Source organism: Emydura macquarii, unplaced genomic scaffold (genome assembly GCF_026122565.2).
Source record: "Emydura macquarii macquarii isolate MOO-44397 ecotype Brisbane River unplaced genomic scaffold, CSIRO-AGI_Emac_v2 contig_587, whole genome shotgun sequence".
NCBI lineage: Eukaryota > Metazoa > Chordata > Testudines > Chelidae > Emydura > Emydura macquarii.
The window spans coordinates 9,573,583-9,591,481 of NW_027130724.1; the positions used below are offsets into that span (position 1 = coordinate 9,573,583).

General features: G+C 42.1%; 1 protein-coding gene across 5 annotated transcripts in view; it reads right to left on the reverse strand.

The window, feature by feature from the left end:
• Positions 1–17,899, reverse strand: part of KCNC1 (potassium voltage-gated channel subfamily C member 1) — a 145,047-nt gene that overhangs the window by 19,786 nt on the left and 107,362 nt on the right. For 3 of the 5 annotated variants that reach the window (XM_067540664.1, XM_067540666.1, XM_067540662.1), the window contains exon 2: positions 1,376–2,309. In XM_067540664.1, the coding sequence (XP_067396765.1) occupies positions 1,376–2,309 (934 nt within the window). Of the gene's footprint in view, positions 1–112; positions 115–1,375; positions 2,310–17,899 lie in introns of all 5 variants that reach the window. The other 2 variants (XM_067540665.1, XM_067540663.1) reach the window with 2 other exon arrangements.

The following is a 17,899-nucleotide window of genomic DNA, read 5'->3' on the forward strand; positions in this document are numbered from 1 at the left end:
AAGCTCAGTCAGAATCACTTTACTGGTGATCTCTTCTATCTAACACAATACATGCTGTGGGAAGTATTGTGTAACAGGCTGAAGAATGCACACTGTACAACTTGGCTGGAACCTCTACCAAAATGGTTATGGTGTTATTTTAAGTGTGATTTACTTTGAATTTACTGTTGAATTTATTCAGATGCAGATATATAGATTATATTCCTTGGGTAGAGTAGCTTATGGGGTTGAAAGAATCAGATTGGAGCCCTGTAACTTTATGTGCTATATGAGAATTCTCATAAAACTGAGATATTCCCATAATTACCCACTAGCCATGGGATATTATAATATATTCCATGGTGACTAGTATTTCTCCCACAAACCTACCCAAATGGAATTGGTATGAAATTATAATGTTACTCTGGTTGGGGTTTTCTCCTATTGCTGACATGAATAGATATAATTAAAAAATAAGACTACCCTGTTGTAAGATTATCACTTATTACTGTTTAGTACAAATCTGCCGATAACAACCAGTAATATCCCTTTTCCAGTCAGCCTTTACTACTAGAAGGTTGAAAGATCATCAACCCATGCTTTCATGAGGAGCAAATATGTTTTAGCTAATGTAGTTCAAAATTCTTCATAACTCTAAATGCTAAGCTCTAGTATAATATAGAATGGGTTGGTTTGCATGCTATGGAGTAAACATCCTTACATCTATAATTGTCTCCTAGTGAGTCATATTGTGTTAGTGTCAAGAATTTGAGCTATTGTTCTACTTTGCAGTTAATCATCTGAAAGAGATGGGATTGCCTTGTGAATATGCATGTTGGTGTAGTCGTCCCTTCAACTTGGTAGGCACCTAGTTTCTTTAATCAGCTGCACAATACCTGCCATTTAAAAACAGCTGAAAGGTCACAGCTGGGAACAAATAAAAAAACATCTGGCTTTTTGGAATTCCAACCCAGTTGTGTCAGAAATCTCTGTAAGAGCTGCGTGCTCAGCTCCTGCTCTGCTAGGAAGCATTTAGCTCGCAGGAGCCTCCATGATGCACTGTACAGTCCAGCAAGATAGCTGTAGAATGCTAAAATTTTCTTCCACTAGATGTAATTGCTCTTCAAAAATATATTGAAACATGTATTCCCTTAACCAGGACCAAAGTTAAGGCTCCTGGAACATGATCTCATCCTTAATTTTGCTGATCAGCCTCCCCTGCGCCATTTGTCCCTGCAACCTAGACGTCACACATGATATTCAATGTGTGGTGGTGGGACTATAATGGATAAATGTGCTACCCATTGCTCTAAGAAAGCAGTCTGACTGAATCTTAAATCTCTACAAGGTATGGAGGTTAAAGGTCAGATGGACATTCCTCTAAGAGGTTTCCTACCTGCTCTGTTAATTTCTAAAATTTCTTCTTGGGCCAGTGGGCATGTGTCGCTCTGAGTACTGTGATGTGGAGAGTTTACGACAGATTTACAATAATTGGGGGATCCCAGCTGGGGTGGCCTCGGGATATGCTTCTTTTTTTTCTTTGGTAGCTTCTGCTTAGCCATAGCTAAGGAGTAATACATTCCGAAATTGTTCACAATGACGGGAACAGGCATGGCGATAGTCAGCACGCCTGCAAGAGCACAGAGAGCCCCCACCAGCATGCCTGACCAAGTCTGAGGATACATGTCTCCATAGCCCAGGGTAGTCATGGTGACAACAGCCCACCAAAAGCCGATGGGAATATTTTTAAAGTGTGTATGGTTACTGGCACTAGGATCATTGGGTTTAGCACCTATTCTCTCAGCATAGTAGATCATTGTGGCAAAGATTAAGACGCCCAATGCCAAGAATATGATGAGCAGCAAGAATTCATTTGTGCTGGCACGTAGAGTATGTCCCAGGACCCGCAGCCCCACAAAGTGGCGGGTCAGCTTGAAAATTCGCAGAATTCGCACAAACCGGACTACTCGCAGGAAGCCCAGGACATCCTTAGCAGCTTTGGAAGACAGGCCACTTAGTCCAACCTCCAAATAGAAAGGCAGAATGGCCACAAAGTCAATGATGTTCAAAGAATTTTTGATAAATTCCACCTTGTTTGGGCAGAAAGTGATTCTCATCAGGAACTCAAATGTAAACCAGACCACACAGACGCCTTCGATGTAGGTCAGAAAGGCGTCAGTCTCCGCTTCCCAGTAGTATCGCAGCTGGGTGTCGTTCCCAATGAATTCTTTTTCTGTCTTATTCACGATGGGGTTAAATCTCTCATGGGTCTCGAGGCAGAAGGTGGTGATGGAGACCAGAATGAAGAAGAGGGAGGCGAATGCCACGTACTGTTGAAGGAAAGTCACAAGAGAAATGTTAAACCCTAAAGTACAAGGGATTTGTTTCTGAAGCACACACACACAAAGCTGTTGGATTATTACAGTTGAAGATGTTAACAGCTGTAGTGCCTTCTGCCTGTAGATTTAAGGCATCATACTTCAGCTGCAAAGACAATCACTCGCTCAGGCTCAGATTCCTTAAAGCACGTAAGCATATGCTTCTATTTAAGCATGCACTTAAGGGTCATGCACTTCAATGGGACTTAAAGTTAAGCATATGCTTAAATGCTGCCTCAAATAGGAATGCCTTCCTGAATTGGGACCTCAGTGTCTGCTGAAGTTACTGATGGAAAAGACCCACTAGGTCTCAGACTCCATTTGTTCCAAAGTGCAGGATGTACAGTGGCTGCCATTAAAAAAGTCAACGTTTATTAACAGTTACCACAGTCTTTTGTCTGATGTGTAACAGTTATATCCTATTCTAAGTTTAGGGTGCAGCTGTGGTATTCCATATCTCACGGTGTGGTAGCTGCTGGTAAACGTTGACATTAATGGTGGCCTTTGCAGGTCCCCAGTACAGGGCAGTATCTGATGTTACAGAATAATGGGGAACAAAGTTCCAGTTGTTGGTGTTACAGAATCACAGCCTCACCAGAGCGAGCAAAACATGCAGAGGACTGGCCACAAGTCACACTAACACGTGACTTACTATTGTATGATTCTTCACAATTAAATTCCTCAGACCCCATTTCCAAATCTTTCTCAGAAAGAGAGAGAAATATAGGGCCAGATCCTCATCTGGTGTGAACTGGCACAGTTTCATTGGCTTCAATGGTGTGCTGTTCATTTAAACTGGCTAAGGATTTGGTCCATTACCTTGATTCCCATCAGAATGTGAGCATACATTCAAAAACCACATTATTTTTTTCCAAGCTGCTACATTATTTGTTTTTTAATCATGTCACAGAGAAGGTGGTCACAGCCTCCCAAGGACACAGGAGATTTTTGAATATTTGTTTGATCCACTTTTGCTCTCACTTACCCCAGCTTTATCATTGGAGTTACTCCTGATTTATGCCAGTGTAACTGAGTAGAGGATGAGGCCCCAAATGAACAAAACTCCACTTTCTCTACCTAATCCCCAGAAGGCATTTTAATTTAGCAATTAAATAAATCAAAACAAAACACCCATCCTAAGCATCTGCATGCATCTAATTATGTTCTTTGCATGTCAAGGCTGTACGATAATGGAAGGATCTCTTTGATCTTCACCCCTCAGATCGGTCTTCTTCAAATTCAAGGAGTCTACATGTAGTGACCCCTTGACTAAGCAAGACACACAGGATATTTTCAACTATGCCCTAAAGGACATGTGCAACTGAATCAATTGTAGTGCTGTCCAAAGAAACTGTAATGTCCTTGTATTACTTTTATCAAGCAATGTCATCAAAATAGGGGTTCAACAGGGTTGGTTTATTTTGTTTATCTAATACCCAGTGAATACCATGGGGTCAGCTAAAAGAAATAGCTGCCAAAGTTATAGTCCTGTTCAAAATAGTATCTGTGTCATGCTACAAGGCTCTTATACAATCAAGAAGTTTCTACTGTGTTTTCTTAGTATGTAGCTGGGACAAAATTACTTTTGACCTTCACCATTAGTAAACAAAATGAAAAGCAAATATTTGCCTGGTCTCTGAGTATACTTCTTGGTATAGCGAGCAAAATGAACTGTTTGCAGAGGGGTATGGGCCAGGCTAACTTGTGTGGGCCTTTTTGCATGCCAAATACAGGAGACCTGGTTCTGTTGGAGACGAAATCAGAGTCCAGCCCAAAGTCACTGACATTAAACCTGGTGTTGAACCAAAAGATGGTCCAACCCCTTCTTTCTCATCAGTTGTATTATGGTGACACTGAGAGGCCCCTTTTGAGATCAGGGCCCTGTTGTGCTTGGTCCACAGACAGACACATGACAAAGCGAGTCCTTGCTCCAAAGGGTTTACAATCTACACAGACAGATTAGCCCCGTTTTACAGTTAGGGAACCCAGGCACAGAAAGGCTGACTAACTTGCCCAAGGTCACACAGGAACTCTGCGGCAGAGCTAGGAATAGACCCCAGATGTCCTCTAAGCAGGAGGCCATTCTCCCTTTCCTTGCACCACAATATCTTGCCCACATTTTCTTGTAATATTTGCATTAAGTTTAGAAGAACTGAGTAGCCTTCTGTGGTTCGGTGATTGCTACATGATTGCTTCCATTCCCCTCACAGAAAACCATCTTACCAGCTGAATGTAGCTGCCAGGACTGTAGTTTGCTGTTGGGAAGAAGAGTGTTAGAGAAAACAAATTGGGATTCAGGACTCGTCAGTTTTTATTTCAGCCTCTGGTGTAAATTGGTGTGACTTTGGCTAAGGTAAGTTGGTCTGTGCTTCTGTTTCCCTTTCTGTAAAATGGTTAAGGTAATGAGTTAATCACCTCCAAGGAAAGTTTTGAGTTTTGCGAAGTGCTTGGAGATCCTAGATAAATAGGTCAAAGCACTGCACACACTCTGGTGTTTGTTTTGCTAGCTTTAACTAGCAGCAGAATCCTCCTTGGAATATAAGCCATAGGCTCTTCTAAGTGAACTGCAAACCTCAGCCTTTGTGCAGTATTTTTACACTCACATGTATAAATATAGTTGATTATCCCACAGGCCTGGGTAGGATTAAAAAATCAAACAACCCTCCTCCCCTCCACCTTTCATAAAGATATCAGGAAAATATTCACCCCGGGCTCAGATCCTGTCTGCTAAGTTTCAGCATGGAGCAAATTTTTACCCCATGAGAATAAGAGCTTCTGAGAGGAATGCTGACACATCTTTAATGCTGGAAGCAGAAGCACATCTTTTTAAAGCAGAGATGAGAAGAGCACACCATCCGTTTTTATTAACATAAAGCCACTTTGCTTTTTAAAGGGCTCATGAAGGAAGCCTTTCAGACAGACTTAAAATGCAATGCGCCTCTTGACGTGCATGAGTAATTCCCATGAACCAGTGTTTGCTGCATAGGACAACCTTCAGCATAACCTCCTTGCACCGCGAGAGTCATTAGAAGTGATGGTTTGTTGTATTAAAGAGAAGAAACAACCAAATCTGACAGGGCATTTAAAGCTGCTGCAGCGACATATGGTAGCAATGTTGAGAGATAATGTGATACCAATATTGTCTCACGCTATTAGTTCCTGCAAATGCATGTCATTGCTTCCTGATGGAATCAACAGTTCTCAGCCCATCATTCAGCAAAGCACTCAAGCACGTGCTGTAAATTAAGCATGTGCTTATGTCTATCCTAGTTCGGCAAAACAAAACACACTTCAATATGGATTTAGTTAAGCATAAGCTTGAGTGCTTTGCTGAATTTAAATTGTGGTCTCAGTGTTTTGGCTCTTCACAAAGGCTCATAAAAATCCTGTAAGAATAACATGATGATCAAAAAGCCCCCACTGGTTACCATTGTATATTGTAATAGCTACTGCCTTATAGCATTACCGGCCAAGCTGTCCTATAATCAATGTGTAGAAAAATACTCCTTAATGATCTCATTCTTGTTGGTAGTCAGTTGCTTTGAAATCATATTGGATTTTAAGGGGCTGGTTTTTAAAAAGCAGCCTTCCCTTCTGCAGTTCACTTTTTGTGTTATAATAACACACGTATGCAGGTGATAGGATCTGTATGCAGAACAGTCATTTGGACAGATGGGTCCTGAACATGATGGGCTTGATTCTCAATTACGCTAAGGCTCTTTTACACAAGCCAGGCTCCTTTACACTTCCAGAGGGGGCCTAATGGGGCATTGGGGTAAATGAGAATCAGGCCTGAAAAGTCTATTGCCTACCTGCATGACCAATGGAATCTATCACCTGCACATGTTCCAATACAGATTTTTAGAAGCCCAAGACAGAGTAGCTGGCAAGTCAATGGCTGACGCAAAAATGGCAGAAATAGGAAGGAAAGAACCACTGTTTTCATCTTCTAAATGTTCTTATACATTAATTAAGTAAGACCAATATTCAGTGCTGTTAAAGGAACTGTTAAAGGAACTGCAAGGGAACCCGACCTGTCCCTCCCACCACAAAGGCTACCAGCAACTCTCATCTGATGTCCGACACCGCAGTGAATTTATTTTCAGAGATGTTGAGCCCCTATAAATCCCATTGAAGCCAATGGGAGCTACATATGCTCAACACTTTCGAAAATCAGGCCTTTATTTACTGATAGGTCCCTGGCCCATAGTCCCTCCTGTGGGTTTTATCTTTTAATATTTACTCTCTAATTTTCTTTTTCTTTTCATGTTATATTAGAATAACTCTTCTTCACTATATCTAAACAGGCTGGGGCAGAAGAGTGGAAATTTTGTCAAATTATGTCATGTGCCATTGAGCTATGCAACGGCAGCTAAAATTTTCTATAATTAAAGCAAGTAGCTAAAGTGTTGGAAAGTGATCAAAGCTCTTTTATCTGCTTTGACACTTGCCACATGTGAAGGATTCCTGCTGACACTGGAGATACAGCTGCTGACATTTCGTTCTTGGTTTTCATACCCAAGAAAGTAAAATCTGAGATTATCCTAAACTGCAGATGGGCAGAAGGGGGTGGGAGAACTGAGAGGAGATCTTAAAAGAGAAATTTGCATTAAAATGTAAATAATGCAAAATGTCTACATTTTGGAGGGGGAAAATGACAATCTTGCATAATCTCTGATTATAGCGGGTCTAGAATTGTAATGCAAATAGTTTGATGAGGCTATTTTAAGAGTAGTTGAGAATGAGCCTTCCACTGACCCTTTTAAGGGGAGTTCATCACTGTCTAATTTATATGGACTTCTGATTAAAAAAAAAAAAAAAAAAAGCACGCTCTCTGTCACGCTCTCTCTCAAAGAGCTTGATTCTCCATTGCCCTGCATCTTGCCGAGTCATTTATGCCAGTGCAAAGTGGATGAAAAATGCTACCTATATCAGAACAGTATGCTTTGATTTGCATAGCTGGAAAAGACAACAAAAGGTGCAAAGCAACAGAGAACCTGGGCTAGGCTCTCATGAGAAACGGGCACAGATCTCTCCACCCAGCATGGGGAGAGAATGAAAATCCAGTGGAATTAACACCAATAAGACTCTTACTGCAGGCTCATTAAGCAAAAAATCAGAATGTTTGACTAGGCAATATCATATGGTCAGGCGGGTCTGTCTAGGCTTTTTAAGGCATTACTATAACCCACAGTTCCGCAGTAGTTCCAATCTTGCAGGTGCGAAATCTTTTCTTTTCTTTTCTTTTCTTTTTTTTAAACAGAAAATTTGTTATTCAATAGAATTCACCCTGCAGGACAGGTGGATTTTAAGACAGAAAGGCAGTGAAGGGCAGGGAATAAGGCACTGGACTGGGCTGTATTCCTGGCTTTGCTACCAACTTGCTAGGAGACCATGATCTAGTTACTTCTCCTCTCTGTGCTTATATTTCTCGACCACCTTTTGTCTGTCCTCTCTGTGTAAATATTTTTGCCACTGTGCATCACATTAGTTCACATCTTTTGGGTTTGTCTTTGACTTAAATGTCCAAACACCGTAAGAATTCTTAAGAAACCCCAGCTGAAGCTGCCAATTTTTGCCTCATTGTGGCTTAACTCACCAAACTTTGTCTAGATTTGGCTTTGTCTCAAACTCATAAATTGACATGGCTCCGTTGAAACTTGGCCCATAGGTCACTGTAGTGTTTTGACATATTGGCAAACCTCTTGGCACATCTGGGCCAAATTTGGGGTTGTAAGAAAAACAGGAAAAAACTCAGTTGCTTTGGGGTTTCCATGGCTCCGTTCATGACCTAGGCCTCACTTCAGCAAGGCACTGAAGCATGTGCCTAATTTTAAGCAGGGAAATAGTCCCACTGAAATATCAAGCCACATTGAAGTCAATGAGACCATTCACATACGTAGAGTTAGATATGTGCTTAAATACCCGGTTGAATAGAGGCCATGACTTTAAAACGAAGTATCTTGTTGAAAAACAATCTCTGCAGCTGGGAGACCTTTATTAAGAACTACCAGAATGAAAATTTCTTTGCACGTAGGACTCATTAATAAGCTGGTAATACTTGTAGGGGGGGGGGGAAGGAGTCCAGTATTGCTCTTATAGGTGTGAATTATATAAAAGCATGACCTAGTATTCTAGCTAAGTCCTATTCTGTGAAAAGAGCACAAGCCAGTTAGCAATTAGCTTGATCTTTCTTTCTTTCTGTTGTTGCAATGAACTGACATTGAGGCAATGAGGACAGCCACTCACTTCAGTGAGCACAGTATTTCAGTCACAGAACTGTTCAAATTTATATTATCCAGCTGAGAGCTAACAAAGAAGTATGCTTACAGATAGGCAAAGCCCTCGCTGGAGGATATGAAGACCACTACTCCCGCAGGAGCTAATGAATGCAGTGATTATGTAATGTTGACAAATATAATACAAATTGCAGGAAGTAGCTTGGACTGCTTTAGGGAAAGTAGCGATCAGACATGAAACAGCATGTGAAAAAAAGTACAGTCAAATGATGGAAATATGTTTGTTATTTCTAAATTCTGTGTTGACATACGAAAAGCAAAAAAAATCAGAAGGGGATGGATCCCTCGAGTGCAAACCCTAATGTGTAGCTAGAGGATACATGTGTTGGTGACTCGTGGGACATGCAAAACTTCATTAAAATTGGTAGAGTGGCATGTACAGTACCAGCCCAGGACCACACAGGTGAACCAAAATGGTCAAGAAGTCAAGCACTGGAGCTGACTTTTCTGATTCCCAAGCAAGGGGTCAATTGATCAATCTTCCATCAACTGTTTTGACTAGGACAGGCTTAGCCTCATGGTCTAATGGCAACACTATGCATTGCCACACAGGGAATGCGAGTTCAGGTCTAAAGCTTTCTTGCTAGCTCCTTAGGCTGGCTGATGCTGGGAACACTGCAGAGACCGTAGGGAATGGGAGGAAAGGAACATTTCACATTGCTCTCTGGCAACCCTGGCAGGACAAATTCTTATCACAGCATGGAGAGATTTCAGAGGAAGACAGGCATCTAGACTTCTTCAGCCAGACATATCGGTGTGCTTGATTCTGGGCCTTTGAAGAAGGAGAAGGAAGAAGTGGCGGGATGAAGGAGACATGGGAAGATTCCCATCTCTTGAAAATACTGTACAGGACCCCTGCCTTCTCTGTACATGATTCATGTCAGTCAGAAGGTCTGTATACATTCAGATGACACCGTGTCTCTAAAAACATTATTTAGACAGTGTTGTCCAATGCAATAGCAATAGATCAGTTGGGAAAAGTATATTGACCTGCATGCTTCAGGACATAAGTCAACCAGCAATTGGTGGGGTTAGAAAGAAATTTCCTTGAGGGCAGTTTATTCCATAACTGTCCACTAGAGCAGTTCCAGAGGGGTAGCTGTGTTAGTCTGCATACAGCAAAAACAACGAGAGTTCTGTGGCACCTTAAAGACTAACACATTTAATTTTTGTAGGCATAAGCTTTCGTGAGGCTCAGCTCATTTCGTCAGATGCAGAGGTAGAATCTGTCTCACGAAGCTTATGCCTACAAAAATTAAATGTGTTAGTCTTTAAAGTGCCACAGAACTCTCGTTGTTTTTGTCCACTAGAGGTTTCTTTGCACCTCCTCTGAAGTATGTGATGCTAGCCACTGACAATAACAGGATACTGCACAGAATACTGGATCACTAGTCCCATGTGGCAATCCCTGTGTTCATTTTGCATTTTTAGAAACGCCAGATCCAATAGGTGATATGTCTATTTTTAAGATTATTATTATTAAATTATCCATTCTCTGAGTTCTGTTGCACTGATTAGTGGTAGTACCATTATTAGTGATGATTGTCAGGCACTTGACTCATCACCTTTATTCTAGCTCTTATTTTATCCTCTGAGAAAGTCCCACTTACTCCCTCTCACTCATCATCAGTTCTTTGCTCTGACTATAGGAAGGGCAAAGCAGATTTTGCACAGTCTTTTGATTAATGGAGGGGGTTCCTCACTAGAGTTGGACAGAATCCTCATGGCAAAACACCCCTGCCTGGCCCTGGGTTTTATCACACTCATGAAACTCATACCCAGTTTGCTGAGAGGTTTGCTACGGTTTAGAAACAAATTTTTATTTTTCTGGTTTTGCATCAAAATCAGACAAATGAGGGGTTTCTCCTGGTTATTTATAACACGCAGCCAGGGAAAAATGGCTCTGACTGAGTCTGCGTTTCTGAGTTCATTAGAACTTGAAATGCAAACGGTCACTGGCCTATAGAGAGAAGAGTATTTACATGGACCTCTGAAACCACTGTGTTTACAGAGGTCTGCTCCAGGCAGGCAGCTGTGCCTTAAGAAGTGCAGAGCATTTCTGCACCTTGCCCTTTTCTCCTTCAGGGCTAGAGTATGACTTGGACTGTGTGCCTGTGAAGGTGGGTAAGAACCCCTGCTTGGCCCCAGATTGGGGCTATGTAGACCTTGGTTCTGGCTGTGCAGGAGTTACCCATTTACTCCCTCCCTGGAGGAGGTATGCAGGAAGAGGTTAAGAACAGGCAGAAACTTTGCTAAACCCACTCTCCCTCCTGACTGCCCAGAATAGCTAAGCACTGTAAAGGGGGGATGTGTGTAGTAATTTACTGTTGTTTTTAGCTGCCCAAAGTAAAGAGAGAGCAGGAGAAGAATTGTGACTCTACAGCCTGGGATGGTTGGAGTGATGCAACTTATGCACCATCCCTTCCTGTTGGGTGACTACAGGCACAATACAACACTTAGTGAGAGGCGCAAGGGACCTGACTGAAGCCATTCTCAAACCCAGATCCAATCACAGCTACGCATAATGGTGCCACGAGTCTTGATAGGCAGGAATAAATACTGCATTCTGATTGCAGCTTGGGATGCTCTGCACAGGGATAAAGGGAATCTAATAATGACAGCTATAGAAAAAAAGGAAAATGAGATCTGATCTCCAACTACGCTCCAAAGTGAAAACCCCTGGGCTTTTTTTGGTAAGAGGAAACACTGCGGTATGTGAATGAATCTTTGGAAGAAGACACTTGAAATATGCAATGGGGTCGAATCCTAAATTTAGAGCCCTCGAAACTAATGAGCAAGATTGACTTTGCAGCTTAGTTTTTGAGTCCTGAGGCTTGGTTCATGTGCTGAGTCCTTGTTCGTATTCAGACAATAACGCTGATGCTCTGTGACAAATTAAAATAAACAGCTGTCAGAGCTGTAATAGCTTGGAATGTATTTAGACTGAATGTTTTATAAATCTATGACAATGTGGGCAATTTACCTGCATATTTTTCATACATCAGCTACTCCAGAAGGCTTAGGAGGCGGGTTGGTGTATAGAATATTGGCTCCTTGTGCTCAGATATTAAAGGCAGATTGTGCAGAAAGCAACATCCCACAGAAAACCCACAAAGGTAACATCTTTGGGGCTCTTACTATGTGTTTGTTCGGCACAGTGGGACCCTGATCTCAGCAGGAGCCTCAAAACGTGGTTCTAATACAAATGATAAATAACAATAAGATTCTCCCTTGGAGCTATATGCCAAGATTTTCATAAGTGACCAGTAATTTTGGATTCCTCAAATTCTGGGCAGCCAAATTAAGACATTTTAAAGGGGGTTGTTTTTCCAGAAAGAATTGAGCAATTGCCCTCTGAAAATCTAGCTCCTTCATGATGTCAGGGTGAGCACCCAGCCAGTTGAGCCGCCCACAAATTACTAATCACTTTTCAAAGTCTTAGCCCTTCTGAGTCATTAACCATGAGTTCCTATTCTCTCCTGGCCGGGTTTAAACCACGCAGAAATCCATGGAAACGTGCCCATTGACTTTGTCGAGCTCAATGAATCTAGTACTAGCGCATTGTGCAAACAAACCTGAGAATGGTCACGGGCTTGGGAGGAGTAAGCTTGGCTCATTCAATGTGTTTTTAATATGAGAACGGGAGGGCATGATCTCAATGTGGTTCTGGAAGCTGGAGGCCATGCTTTAATGTATATGTCAGTCTAATGGGGAATCAGGAGAACATCTTCCCCTCATGATATAGAATAGCGCAGCTAAGTGCGTCATTCACATCTTTCTCTAAAGCATCCAGCATTGGCTGACAGGACGCTAGCCAAGATGGACCACTGATCTGGTCTGGCATTTCCTATATATGTTCATTTTTATGTGTCTGTGTTTATATTTTCTTTTCAAAATGAAATCACTCAATCAATACCATTCTGATTTTTACATTATTATTATTATTTGTATTACAGTAACAGCTATAGGTGCTGGAACTAGGGGTGCTGGGGTGCTACACTACTCTCTGGCTTGAAGTGGTTTCCATCATTTCCAGTTTGGGTCAATGGCTTTCAGCACCCCTACTATACACATTGTTCCAGCACCCCGGTAACAGCTAGAGGCTCTTGCTGAGAACAGGCATCCTTGTGCTAGCTACTCTACATACACACAGTCCGTGACAGTCCCTGTCCCTAAGAGGTGGCAAATGAAATACATGACACAGACATTATTAAATGCATCTTTGATGTAGAAATCATGTTGAGGATTCTGAAGCTGGGTTTAGTTAAAGGGAAGGCAGTCTTTTAAAATCTTAAATGGTTTTGTTAATGAGAGATTAGGGTGGAAATCTCTCAGCCAATATAGACAATGAGGAAAGGAAAGACAATGATTAGACCTGCCACTCACAAATAATCTTTCTGTTCCTGTGACAGTTTTCCAAGACCTAACTCTTGTCTATTGGTCTACATAGTTTTGTTTCCTTTATGCTCTTAGATGTCGTATAGACCTGTAACAGTATTCTCATAACTTTTATTTTTTTAAATAGATGCTGGGCTTCTGGGTTATTTGATTTAAAAAATAAAAGCCTCCAATCTGTGATAATTTGGTTTTTACAATTACAAACAAGTGATCGCTTTTCCTCCTTAATCCCAAAATGCATGCCTCACACAGTGCGATTCTTGTTAACAGAATCTTATTGTTCGCTTCACAGCCTGCAAGCAAGATCAGTACAGACCCACTACAAATGGCCACTGTAGTATGTATAATCTTGAGAGGGTCAAACCACTTTCAGTATTTGTTTGGAGCAGAGGCCCTTTTTCTTTTGTTCATTTGTCTTCACAGTGTGGCAAAATGGCTGCGATCAGTCAGGGAAAGGGCAGGATAGCCTCCAGGACCCATCAATAAAATAACAAACCAACAAAACGAAAAGGAAGTCACGGGGTTCCTTGTGCCTCATAGAACGCATTCATAGCCCTAATTATGCCCTGTAATATTTAACTGATTAAGCAACACTGACAAACACAAGGTTGTTCAGGAGGTGTGGACTGGCTTTAAATATTATGGCTGCCTTTGCTGGTGCTGCTAAGGGGCCAGCATGGCAGACTGAAACAACTGAGCTGGTCAGAGTGTTTGTTATGGATTAAAGGTGGAGTCGTGCATTGAATCCAGATGCAGCTCTGCCTCTTCGAGTGTAGGTGCTGCTGATCCCAGCTGAGTTTTGTCAGCAGGGCACCACGCTGGCCTTTCACTGGGAAAATCAGGTTTCAGCTGGATAACATGAGAACTGGATATAGGAGGATTGGCATGAGGGAAGAGATGATGTGCATTAGGGACGCTTTCACCATGCTTTCAGAGAGAGAGGGTAGGTAAAGAAATGATTGTACAGGCTAATATATACAGACAATGGGGGAAGGAAGAGAGAGGAAACACAAGGCTGAAAAGAAAGTGGGTGAGTGAGGATAATGCAGTGAGGAGAGAAAAGACAGAAATAGAAGCAGGGGGCACAATTCATCATTGCCCTGTGGCCCATTTGCATCAGTGAGGCTAATGCAAAGGGGCTATAGAGCAGCTTCAAGCCTCCTATGGAAAATATCCTTGGATCGGAGAACACTACCCAAGTGGAGAGCCAGCTCTGTGCCACATCTTCAACAGCTGACACAAGGGGTGTTCTGGAGTGCAACAGGTGAAGGTGGGGCAGAGAAAGGAGGGAGCATGGCCAGGGCATTGCTGTGCTCTGGTGATTCTGTGCTCCTGAAAAGCCCACTAGGCTCAATGCAACAGGAGCACAAGTTAGGGCAGCTCCAAGAGCTCCCTAACTTGTGTGGGAGCCCGCACAGGTTCAATGCCTGAATACAAGCGGCACAAGCTACCTCTCCTGTGTCCCTGTACTGAGCTGCGCACCAGCCAAGGATGAATCTAGCTCCGGAAAGGTAGGAAAGAGACAAGAAAAAGGAAAAAATCCATTGTCTTTAAAACAACTGGCCTTGTCTTGTTAGTTATACTCGGTGGTGTAGTTGCCTCAAAGGGGCAAAAATAGTCAGTTCAGTTGTTAGGAAGAGCAGGAGTGACAGGGAAGTAACACTTCATGATAGACAAAGTACTACCAACATTTCACTTTTATTGTGAGTCTTCTGATACAGTATTTGGTGTTTCTTAAAGCCCCAGCTCCTGGAGTCAGGTGATTACGTGAGACTCTTGAGAGCTTTCATTTTAAAAATAACTCAGTTTCTAGGCCTCCTAGTTGTGGAGAAAAGTTTGAAAAACATTACCTCTAAAAGCCCCATCCCCCAAAGCAGATAAAAAGAATCTAAGCTTTTTTTTTATTTTCAGACGTCTCATGATTTTTAAGCCAATCTCATGATATTTGGGAGTCTGACTCATTAATTTTGGGGCTGACAAGACTATATATAACAGGTTGTGATTGTAACCATTTTGTAATATACAACACAAACACACTAATACTACAATTAGTGAACTGCTGGTGAATGGGAACAGCCCCTCTTACATCAAAACCTGTTGTTCTCTTCTGAGCTGAGCTATCCTTCAGAGACACTGCAAAGTTGTTAATGCCACCAAATTTGACCTACTTGGTACCTTTAAATGTTTATAATCTGATGATGAGTGTCCTACAGGCAATGAATATATTTTATTTAACCCCCCACATCTTTCACCAACATTTTTATAGTTATGGTTTTAGTGGGTCCTGTAAAAAGCAGTGTTCCGCATTGTGATTTCTTTATTGGAGCTACAGTGATTAGCTATCAAACACTATTTCTAAAGGTAACGGCAGCCTGCTATCATCCAAGATGTCAACAATTACACAAGATGGATAGATACTCTAAAAAGAGAAGGACACAAAACTGATCAAAGAGCCTTATGAAATAGCTCTGAGGGGAGTTTTCTGAAGGGGTGATAGCCATGATAAGATTTCTTAAGGGTGGGAGCATTAAAGATAGGTAAGCAGAGACAATCATCAGAAATCCATCAAGGATACAAAGGACTTCCTGGGAAGGACAGGAACTTAAAGGTCTTCACAACAGCCCTCTAATCCGCAATACCCACAAGAAGTTAGCCAGTAATATTAGCTAATTTATATCATCATCTTCCTTACCTAACTAAACCATTGCTAGTCGCAATGCAGGACTTTCCCCAGCAATATATCTACTACTACAGCTTTGTCTTCTAACTCGTCACCATATTTTATGAGCACCCAACAAAATATCCCTGTAATAAATATTGCAATGGGATGGCTGACATGTATATATCATTGACCTCAACTGGATGGGCTCAGAATGGCTCAACTCTGTGTCAGGCGTTCAAGAGGAAGAGCCCAGTGCTTTTTGAGGTCTGTCCTTACAGCCAACGCTGAGTGCGATAATAGTTTTAAATTGCCTGAGTTTACCTTTAATCACTTACCCATTTTACTGTTAAAGCAAACAGACAAAGATTTAGTGCAAAGAATGTATAACTTGCCAAATAAAGTTTTCTCTGTTGCACTGGGCCTGCTCATGAGACAGATACATCCAGGCGCACACAGAATCCCACCTGAGAAAGACCTTTAATTAAGCTGTTTTTGAACAACTTAAATTCATTTTATATTTCTAATATTAATGATGAAATAACTACTTAAAATTCAGCCTCTGCAGCCTTTGCATGACAGCTCTGAAAGCATCATTTTTCACATAGTCCACGTGGGGTCAGTGAGGAAATGTGAGTATTTCCCAGTCTTTGCTTTGAGGTGCCCGAGGTATCATGTTCTGTCAGGTGCAAATTCTAACTGAAGGTGTTAAAAAACTCTCTGAAGTGTGAACTCGCAAATCAAAGCATCTTGAACTATGCAATTTAATCTGTACAGTCCCTCCAATTGTATGATTCTTCTCCTCTCCATTCCCAGAGACGACTGATGAGAAAACTGACAGCTCATTGTGCAGCTTGCCCAACAGGGACAATATTCTGCCCTCATGTTCATCTGTGCATCCCTGTTGAGGTCAGGGCAAATTCATGCCTGGTGGAACTCCACTGAATGTGGACGAAGGGGATTATTCAGAAGAGAACAGTGGTAGAATTTGGCCCAACGGCTATGCAGTAAATTTACTGCTTTTCAGTGTTCTGAGTGCAAAATAGGGGGATGAAATTGATGGGCCCAAAAAGTCCAAAAGCATACAGATTATAATGAAGGATAATGAATGTGAACAGTGCTATTATATAAGGAATGCTAATTTATAAACATAAATCAGAACCCTTTCTGGGAAATGTAATGGGAAAGGAAGATTAGCTCTTGCTGATCTAATTTATGGATCTAAGGATCTGCAATTTATGGATCTATGGCTGCTGGAATCTGTAGTTCAAGCACGTAGTTCTAGCAGAGAGATGGGGACTCCACACTGTCCGGTGAGTGCTTATTAGTGACTTGCTACCATCCCCGAGAAGGTCCCTTTGAATTAAGGGTCAGAGAAGTAACTAGACTTGGCAATTCCCCGAGTTGGACTGCTAGCTCAAAATGGAGGCAGAGGCCTTTTTGGAGGGAAACGGGGCAGTATAAAGCTACTGCAACTTCCTTTGCAAATGGCTAATAAGAGAACAGCTAGTAAGTTGCTGTGCTGGCCAGGAAGGGGCATGGCCAGACATGCCCTGTCTCTGCTTTGCTTCATGTCTGCACAAGACTCTTGGTTTTGGATGGAACTTAAACAGCATTCAAACCTGAATGGCTGCAAACCACACTCCCTGGGGCTTCTTAGGGGGAACCTTTTGCAATGTTATTTAGCGTTGTTTCTGGCAGTCTCTCCTGTTAGAGCCTTCTCTTTCTGCATCTGTCCCTGCCGCATCTCCCTCTCCCATTTACAGTCCCTACTCTTATTACTTCTAAGAACACATTTCTAGCCCTCTCTATTGCCATGGTGATGTTGCTGTCTGCTTTACTTGCAACCCTACTTTATCCTCTGGCTATTTTCACTGCACTTCATTTCCAGGGGTCTTTCCCGCCTCCTTCCAGGCCTCTCACCCTCTCTCCTGCCATCTTCCCTCCCCCATTCAAATATTCTCAAGGTTTCTCTTTCCCCTGTGGCTACAGGGTATCTCTTTCTCTCTCTTCCAGGCTCCCAAGGACTGATCCTTTATTAAGGAAGCTTAGACTTGCAAATTCACTCCTTTGGGAGGCCTTTCAGGTAGCTGCAGAAACTGGGGAGATCAGACCTCGAACTGAGTACATCCCCTTCCTTCTCACTGTCCTGGATGGATAGTTGGGACTCCCATGTATGTACCTAG